General features: G+C 40.4%; 1 protein-coding gene across 1 annotated transcript; it reads left to right on the top strand.

Moving 5' to 3' along the window:
* Positions 1 to 3815: 3815 nt before the first annotated feature.
* Positions 3816 to 9867, top strand: armc6 (armadillo repeat containing 6). Its single transcript, XM_061920210.1, has 7 exons — positions 3816 to 4182; positions 4385 to 4470; positions 5302 to 5872; positions 6015 to 6160; positions 6238 to 6369; positions 6436 to 6573; positions 8504 to 9867. The coding sequence occupies exons 1-7, from the start codon at positions 4062 to 4064 to the stop codon at positions 8714 to 8716; spliced, it is 1407 nt and encodes a 468-aa protein (XP_061776194.1). The 5' UTR covers positions 3816 to 4061; the 3' UTR covers positions 8717 to 9867.
* Positions 9868 to 9933: the final 66 nt, after the last annotated feature.

Raw genomic sequence — 9933 nt, 5'->3', positions numbered from 1 at the left:
CCTGTTCGGTACAGCGGTATAGCTCGGTTGGTAGAGCGGCCGTGCTAGCAACTTGAGGGTTGCAGGTTCGATCCCCGCTTCCGCCTTCCTAGTCAATGCCGCTGTGTCCTTGGGCAAAACACTTTACCCACCTGTTCCCAGTGCCACCCACACTGGTTTAATTGTAACTTAGATATTGGGTTTCACTATGTAAAGCGCTTTGAGTCACTTGAGGAAAAAGCACTATATAAATATAATTCACTATAATTCACTTCGCCGGCATGGGTGGTAACTAGCTGTCTAACATAATCATTTGTCCGGTGTTCACTGTATGATATACGTACAAACCCCGTTTCCACATGAGTTGGGAAATTGTGTTAGATGTAAATATAAACAGAATACGATGATTTGCAAATCCTTTTCAACCCATATTCAATTGAATGCACTACAAAGACAAGATATTTGATGTTCAAACTCATGAACTTTATTTTTTTTTGCAAATAATAATTAACTTAGAATTTCATGGCTGCAACATGTGCCAAAGTAGTTGGGAAAGGACATATTCACCACTGTGTTACATCACCTTTTCTTTTAACAACATTCAATAAACGTTTGGGAACTGAGGAAAGTAATTGTTGAAGCTTTGAAAGTGGAATTCTTTACCATTCTTGTTTTATGTAGCGCTTCAGTCGTTCAACAGCCCGGGGTCTCCGCTGTCGTATTTTACGCTTCATAATGCGCCACACATTTTCGATGGGAGACAGGTCTGGACTGCAGGCGGGCCAGGAAAGTACCAGCACTCTTTTTTTTACGAAGCCACGCTGTTGTAACATTTGTCTTGCTGAAATAAGCAGGGCTGTCCATGATCACGTTGCTTGGATGACAACATATGTTTCTCCAAAACCAGTATGGACCTTTCAGCATTAATGGTGCCTTCACACATGTGTATTAGTGCCTTGGGCACTAATGAACCCCCATACCATCACAGATGCTGGCTTTTGAACTTTGCGCCTAAAACAATCCGAATGGTTATTTTCCTCTTTGTTCTGGAGGACACCACATCCTCTGTTTCCAGATAAAATTTGAAATGTGGACTCGTCAGACCACAGAACACTTTTCCACTTTGCATCAGTCCATCTTCGATGATCTCGGACCCAGAGAAGCCGGCGGCGTTTCAGAATATTGTTGATGAATGGATTTGGCTTTGCATAGTACAGTTTTAACTTGCACTTAGAGATTTAGCGACCAACTGTATTTAATGACATTGGTTTTATGAAGTGTTCCTGAGCCCATGTGGTGATATCCTTTACATACTGATGTCGGTTTTTGGTGCACTACCGCCTGAGGGATCAAAAGTCCGTAATATCATTGCTTACGTGCAGTTATTTCTCCACATTCTCTGAACTTTTTAGTGATTTTACGGGTCGTAGATGGTAGAATCCCTAAATTCCTTGCAATAGCTTGTTGAAAAATGTTGTTCTAAAGCTTTTCGACAATTTGCTGTTGACTGAACTGCCAGTTTTTGACTGTAAAATCTATAGTTGTTTTTATCGGTGTATTGCTGTAAATGGAGAGACGGTACATTTGTTTTTACAGAAGAAAACCTGGAAAACAAGTTGCCAGAATACAAAAATAACCTGTACTGTTTTTCCATTAACAATATAATGTTGTAAAAAACAATGTCAATTCAACACAAAAAAATCTTGCAACTGAGCTGGCAGCTTAGTTTTCAAAACTCCCCCACAAAACACTGGTACTGTTTGTCCATTTAGCGTAAAATGTTGTCAGAAATAAAAACACACTATTGATGGATATATTTTACGGTAAAATTTTGTAAATGGAAAGTTTTTACTGTAAAATCGACAGTTTACTTAAAACAATTTATATATAATTAATAATGAAACCCCGCCTTCCGCCCGATTGTAGCTGAGATAGGTGCCAGCGCCCCCCGCGACCCCAAAAGGGAATAAGCGGTAGAAAAATGGATGGATGGATGGAAATCCAGAGGCAAATTCATACATTATTCGCTGTTACAAGTGGCCCCCTAATGGCAGCCTTAACTGCCATGTGGCCTTCAATGAAAAACAGTTTGACATCCTTTGGCTACACCAAACATTTAAAGGCCTACTGAAATGAGATGTTATTTAAACGGGGATAGCAGGTCCATTCTATGTGTCATACTTGATCCTTTCGCGATATTGTCATATTTTTGCTGAAAGGATTTAGTAGAGAACATCGACGATAAATTTTGCAACTTTTGGTCGCTAATAAAAAAGCCTTGCCGGTACCGGAAGTAGCAGACGATTTGCGTGTGACGTCACGGGTTGTGGAGCTCCTCACATCTGAACATTGTTTACAATCATGGCCACCAGCAGCGAGAGCGATTCGGACTGAGAAAGCGACGATTTCCCCATTAATTTGAGCGAGGATGAATGATTCGTGGATGAGGAAAGGGAGAGTGAAGGACTAGAAGGAAAAAAAAAGGGCAGCGGGAGCGATTCAGATGTTATTAGACACATTTACTACGATAATTCTGGAAAATCCCTTATCTGCTTATTGTGTTACTAGTGTTTTAGTGAGATTATATGGTCGTACCTGAAAGTCGGAGGGGTGTGGCCATGGGTCTGGTGACCGCCAGTGTCTTTGAGGGAAGCCACGTTTCTCGACGACGCGGAGCGAAGGCAGCCGTTGGGGCCGGGCTGAGTTTTTTTTTTCCCCCTCCTCCACGGTGGAAGCATCCCACGTTCGGGGGCGGCCGGTCGCAGGAGGCAAGAGAGTCCGCAGCTGCCTCTTTCACAGGTGCACGAGGAACGACGCAAGCTTTCCGCTCATGTCTACGGTAAGAGCCGACTTATTACCACCATTTTCTCACCGAAACCTGCCGGTTGACATGTGGTATGGAACCATGTTCGCTTGACCGCTCTGTTCCATAGTAAAGCTTCACTGTCATCTTTAGGGAATGTAAACAAAGAAACAAGGAAACACCGGCTGTGTTTGTGTTGCTAAAAGCAGCCGCAATACACCGCTTCCCACATGCATCTTTCATCTTTGACGTCTCCATTATTAATTTAACAAATTGCAAAAGATTCAGCAACACAGATGTCCAGAATACTGTGTAATTATGCGATTAAAGCAGACGACTTAAAGCTGGGATCGGGGATGGAACAAAATGTCCGCTACAATCCTTGACGTCACGCGCACGCGTCATCACACCGCGACGTTTCAGCAGGATACTTCGCGCGAAATTTAAAATTGCAATTTAGTAAACTAAAAAGGGCCGTATTGGCATGTGTTGCAATGTTAAGATTTCATCATTGATATATAAACTATCAGACTGCATGGTCGGTAGTAGTGGGTTTCAGTAGGCCTTTAATATGTGAGCTGTACATGTTTTATTTTACACATTTTTGTTTGTTTGTTTGTATGTGTCTTTTTTAATTATTTTATATTTTATGTCAACAACAACAGGAAGCTGTTGATCAGTGTTCAATAGTAAACAAAAGCAGTGCAGAATATTCCCATTATTGAGGCCTAACATTACCTCAGGCACTAACGAATCATTGCTTTGTAACGTGTCTGGTAAATTGGCATTTTTCCGTCCATTTGTCACGAAGTGAGGTTCAAGTTATAAAAATCGCATCAGCTAATCATCTTCACTAAAAAATTGGAAAAATATAAAACACAAGTAAATATTACTACGGTATTTGTCTTTCAGACATAAAAAACATTGAAACGTAAACGGAACTGTATATTAAAAATATTTGTTTTGCCCGAGCAGATAAACGTGTAGGACTGTTTTACGCAGACGGCAATTCACCAATACTGACTGGCAGAATCTACGCAATGTATGAGTTTAAGAACCACGCTCAACTACGCAAAATACGTAATTGAACAGCGGCGTTCGCTTCATTGAAAACACTGCAGGAAGATACAGGGCGGTAACGACGACGTTATTTTTGTTATCGGGACCAACACTAAGCAGCGTCCTTATGAGATAAGTGCATCTTAGCAACAGTATTTTAAAACAACAAAAAGGTGTGTCACTCTACCATTAAAAAGGGCAATAATCCAAGTGAAGTGAAATGGCTGTACGGAGAGTCACGCAGGAAACATTCGATGCTGCGGTTAAGGAAAACATCGACGAGTTCGAGATGGAGCCCGACGAGGCTTTGAGGGAAGCTGTGGAGCAATTTCAGTCCCAAGGTATTGTAGAAATGACGGAGAAGCATAAACTAATATTTCAAAGCACATCTTTATTACAAAGCTCAGTGGGAATTGAATAAATCGTGCTAATCTTACCTGGGTCATTTGAACAATGCAATTGCACATTTAATGGACGCCATACTAAATGCAATTTCCTATTTTTTTTATGAATGAGAGTCTGATTGCTGATGTATGCTTGCAGGTGTGGATCTGAATTGTATTGTAAAAGCTGTACCTGCTGTGCCATCCAATGATAACCAACACAAGGAAACCCATGAGGTCTTACAGGTGTGTATTTTGCTTACCTGTAACATGCTTTGTATGCTCTACAACAGGGGTCTCAGACACGCAATTGGCCCGCGAGATGTTATTTTGCGGCCCCCACCTTAATATGAAAGTTTAATGTTATTGCAGCCCGCAAGTTTTATATGAATGGCGCTTGACAGTGTTGTGTTATTTGGGTCCAAAATGGCTCTTTCAACATTCTGGGTTGCCTACCCCTGCGTTAGTGGAAAAGTGGCAAATGAGTGAAAGCGACAGATAAGTTGCCATGGAGACGAGGGTTTTCTTACGTACCTGGCTGCAGTCACACCTCGACACCTGTCCGTCAGAAATAACAGTCCCCGAGAACCTGGACCAATTCAAATCGATATGTTGTTTTTTCATTGTGTAATTTGCATTGTTTCACACGATGAACACTACATATATTTTTATATGACGCTGGATAACACTCCGGGAGCTGTCACTTTTTTGCGCTCGCTATCCTGGTACTTTCCCGGCTATTATCCGCCGACCGCCGTGTTGCTGTAGGGAGGAAAAGTGGAACGACACAAATTGCGGAATTAACATTATTCTCCGTGCGTCGGCTAAATACTAATAACTACTAAAATATTAATATATTTACTTATTTGCACAGAGAAAGTTGCGGTGCATAAGGGATACAATTTGAAACGTCATTATACAACTACACATGCCTAAGGGTATGCAAAGATTTTTTTAAAGAAATATTTTCTTGCGGCCCAGCCTCACCCACACTCTGCATCCAGTGGCCCCCAGGTAAATTGAGTTTGAGACCCCTGCTCTACAATATGTTTAATATCATGATTGTTCCATCTGCAGGCTTTAGAGTCCCTCCGTATCGCAAAAGACTCTACTGACGTTACAAAAACGGCAGCAGATCTAAAGTGGTTCACGGAGCAATGTCTACTTGGGTTTGCTCAAAGGTACCTGGCGGCCCAAAAAGATGCATACCCTATCATCCTCTCCTACTGTAAAAAGAGTGTGGGAGAGAAGGAAGCGGCGCTGGGCGCTCTGTGCGCCCTGGCCGCGCTGACCGACGGTCAGCCGGACTTGTTTGACACCGACGGACTATGTTTCCTTTTGGACGCTCTCAAGAAGCACAGGACCGATGGAGCTGTGACACGAGCCGCCATCTGCGCTGTGCGTCACTGCTGTTTGAAACATGAGCAGAACAGACAGAATTTGGTCAAAGCGGGCATCCTGCCGCTGCTGACCGGTGCTGTCAAACAGCACAGCGGCTGTGCCGAGGTGGTCAAGGAGGCATCTGCGGCTCTCAGGGTCATGACCTTCGACGACGACGTCCGGGTTACATTTGGGCATGCTCATGAGCACGCCAAGAGTATTGTTCTCGAGCACAACGGGTTGAAGGTCCTAATAGAGTCAGCCAAAGGTAAGATCTGAAATTCAACACATAAACACATTTCCCCAAAAATTGTGGAACCTCTGTGGCTTTTCAGCTTTTAGGTTCCATCGTCTTCACAAGTTGTCTGACTTGCTGTTATTGGTAGTGATTTATATATTTCTTCCCTCAGCTCATAACGACAATGTGTCTGTCTTGGGTGAGCTGTGTGCCACTTTGTCCCGTCTGGCCGTCAGGAACGAGTTCTGCCAGGACATCTGTGACCTGGGGGGGCTTAAACTTATGATGACGATGCTTGCAGACAGCTTCGAGTCACCGGTGCTGAAAACCGCCATAAGGGTTTTTGTCTTTAAAATGTACGATCGTTGTTACTAAGCTGCTTTTTGTCCCAGCAGGAGTTGATTCGGCAGGTCCTGAGCGGAATAAGAGCAGTCGCTGGAAACGATGACGTGAAAGATGCCGTTGTTAAAGCGGGTGGAGTCCAGCTCGTCGTCGTCGTCATGAACAAACACCAAACGAACGCTGCTGTAGGTGTGCTGTGAATATCCAGCGCCACTCGGTGTGAACTTGCGTTTTTTTTTCCCCTCCCGTAGGTGTGTGAGCAGGGCTGCGCGTGCCTTTCTGTCCTTGCTTTACGTAAACCCAACAACTGCGAGGTCATCATGGAGGAAGGAGGCGCCTTAGCTGCTGTGCAGGCTATGAAGACTCACAGTTGTGCTGTTAATGTGCAGGTAAGCACCAGTCATTGAGGAATAAAACAGAATAGAATGCCTTTATTTTCACAGTACATGTTTGTAGACATATGTAGAATATTACAGTGTAGAATGAAATAAACTATAGATGAGTTGCGTGTGAATGCTCCAATGCTTAAGGTGAACTAAAATGCTAACAAAATGTAGTTTGAATGTAAGAATAGTTTGAATGTTGGAATGGTTTGAATGTTTAAGAGTTTGAATTTCCAGGAAAACCGGAATTTAGTTTAGAACTTGGAAAAGCATTAGTTAAAAATGTCAAAAATGAGTGGAATGTGTTGATGTTGGAATGGTTTGAATAGGTTACAAAATGTGGGAACTGTGCAATTTGGAAACATGTCTAATTTCTTTTAAATGGGAACTTCCTGTAAATTTGGGAATGTTGGGAAAAGATGGAGTTTTCTGAAAATAGGAGCATGAATGTCCTAAATGAGCTGAATTAGTTGGTGTTGAAATTGTTTAAATCGGTCAAGAAATGTTGAAGTAGTAACTGTTTTTAAATTGAGAAATAGTATTACGGAATTTTGGGAAAAGCGGTAATTTTTCAATTTCCAAACCAACTTGGTTTTTTGTACCAACTAAGAGGAACGTTTTGACAACGGTTGAAATGGGTTGAAAAATGTGAAAGGAATTATCGCACTAAAAAGGTCGGATATAAGGTTAGAAAAAAACGGGAATTCTTAGAAATTTGTTTGAACGTGGAAAATGGTTCATTCAATTTCCAGGATGTATTGAATGTGTTGAAGGTAGAATGGTTTGGAGCAGTTGAAAAATGTGGGAATTGTGGAAGTTAGAATAATGGCCAATTCATTTTGAATGGGAAAAATGTCCCTAAAAACTGGGAATTCTTTTTATAATTGTTGAAAAGGACCACACAATTCCTGAACAGGCTGAATATTTTGAAGTTTGTAACAGTTGGAATCAGTTGAAAAATGTGGGAATTGTGGTACTTTGTAAAATGTCCCGTTCTTTGCAATAGACATTTCATTGAAAAAGGAAAATGTTTTTGAAAATGCTAGAAAAAAGTTTAGATGTTCTGAATGAGTTGGAATGGTTGGAATTTTTCAAAACGGTTCAGAAATTTTGATGTAGTAAACATTTATGGGAGAATTGGTATTACGGAATTCTTGGAATTTCTAGAAAACTGGGAATTTTTCCAGTTAAAAAAAACAACACTTTTTTTTTTTTGTCCTGATAAAGAAGAATGATTTGACGGTGGAACGGTTGAAGTGAGTTGAAAAATGTGGAAGGAGTAGTCAACAGTAAAAAGGGTGAAAAAAAGCGTTTGAAAATACGGGAATTCTGGGAATTCCTGGAATTTTTTTTAACTTGGAGCAATAATAATTTAAATGTCCAGGATGAGTGGAATATGTCAAAGGTGGAATGGTTTGAATAGCTTGAAAAATGTGGAAATGATGGAAGTTTGAAAAACGGCCAATTCATTTTAAATGGGAAAAATGTCAAAGAAAATCTGGGAACTTTTGGAATTTGTCAAGGTAAAGCCCGCGATTCCATATTAGGCTGAACAGTTTGAAGTTGGGATGGTTTGAATCAGATGAAAAATGTGGAAGGTAGAGGGCGCCAAAATCTGGAGAAAAAGAAGTAGAAGAATAAATAGATTAATTTTGGTGTAAAAAAAACCTTAAGTGTGAATGCTTTTGAGCATTCACTCAATAATATATTTATCAATCATTCAAACTTTATTTATAATACACTTTTCATGCAAATTGCCAGACAAAGTGCTTTATAATTATTAATTTGATACCAATGTAAACTGTGGGTTAGTACTTGGTGGCTCCAAAATATAGGATTCACACTGTTAAAAAAAGGTACCTTCTTGCAGTGTTTTCTGGTCAATACAGTATCTAATGTAATCGTACCATATATACATATATTTCTGCACAACCAGAAACAGGCATGCATGCTGTTGAGGAACCTGGTTTCGCGGCAGCCCAACTACAGCCAACCTATTTTGGACATGGGAGTGGAGCCCCTCATAGCGCAGGCACTACGGACCCATCAAGACTGCGGAGACATTGCTAAAGCTGCTCTCAGGGATCTCGGCTGCAAGGTGGAGCTGCGAGAGCTGTGGACTGGCAAACATGGCGGCATCACCAACTGAAAAGAGTGGTGCAGGAGTACTTATTGTAAAATGTATTGTATTCAATCAAACAAAACCCAATCTGAGATCAAGTGGTTTTGCAGGTAAGACTAATGAGAACAGTTACAGTACAATGGCTTTTCAGTTAAACCTATTGTTTTATGTTTTTTAAAAGTTTTAATCCTTAGAATGGTAAAAAAAATCCCAATACCAAAGGTCATGCTAACTATGTAATATGATCAAATTGTGACCAAGCAATTGTATGATCTACTTCAGGGGTGTCAAAATCTACTCCCAAGTGGGCCGGACTGGTAAAATCACGGCAAGATAACTTAAAAAAAAAAACAACTCCAGATTTATTTCTTTGTTTAAAAATAGAACAAGCACATTCTGAAATTGTACAATTAATAATGTTGTTGTTGGTTTTTTTTTTACACTTACATGTTGCGGTTAATAGTAATGAATCTATATTTGTCGTTATTTCTATTTTCTGAGTAAATGATGTGATAATGTTCATCAGTCAACTAATTGGTGTTAATTTTCAAACTATCAAGATAAAAAAATTATATAAAAATCAAATTACAGGATGTTATTTATATAGTTTGATCGTTTTCCTTGACTAATGTACTAACATCATGTGGTTTATTTTGTACATACCTAGCATCACATACAAAGAATTGCTATTGCGACATCCAGTGGACACACTTAGAACAACTGTGTCTTTCATTCAAAAATTTCAGGTTAATTATTATACTTGGCAAACTCATCCCACGGGCCAGACAAAATCTGTTTGCGGGCCTGATCCGGCCCTCGGGCCTTACGTTTGACACCCCTGATCAACTTAATAAAACTCTACTCATGTGCATTCGAGGCTACAAAACATCATCTATACACTATACTTTCTTCCTTGCCTGACTCAGTGTTTTTTTTCCAATATTTGACTAAAGTCTAAAAAAGTTATTAATGCACAATCATTCTGCACTCTGCAAAGTGCATTGTTTTTTTAACACACTTGTCTAGTTTGTTACAACATTCCCCTGTAAACATAATGTTGCATGGTTCATTTCTGGATGGATTTTTCTTTAAAAAGTCATGCACTGGGCTGCTAAAAAGTTGGAGCGTGTGATTAAACTGAAATGGTAAGCTAAAATAAATGAATCTATGATATGAAACAGGCCAGTGTAACCTTCCCCTTCTATATGAGACGCCCCTCTTGTTAGCCTATCCCAGCACTCCTG

Source organism: Nerophis ophidion, linkage group LG14, assembly GCF_033978795.1.
Source record: "Nerophis ophidion isolate RoL-2023_Sa linkage group LG14, RoL_Noph_v1.0, whole genome shotgun sequence".
Classification (NCBI taxonomy): domain Eukaryota; kingdom Metazoa; phylum Chordata; class Actinopteri; order Syngnathiformes; family Syngnathidae; genus Nerophis; species Nerophis ophidion.
Note: the sequence above shows the minus strand (reverse complement) of the source record. Positions and strands in the feature narration are given on the sequence as shown.

Bases quoted from the DNA above. Each gene is read 5' to 3' on its own strand.
- armc6 (XM_061920210.1), top strand. From the start codon at position 4,062: ATGGCTGTACGGAGAGTCACGCAGGAAACATTCGATGCTGCGGTTAAG. The intron at 6,370-6,435 runs GTAGGTGTGCTG...CCCCTCCCGTAG, and splicing joins AACACCAAACGAACGCTGCT to GTGTGTGAGCAGGGCTGCGC. The intron at 6,574-8,503 runs GTAAGCACCAGT...CTGCACAACCAG, and splicing joins GTTGTGCTGTTAATGTGCAG to AAACAGGCATGCATGCTGTT.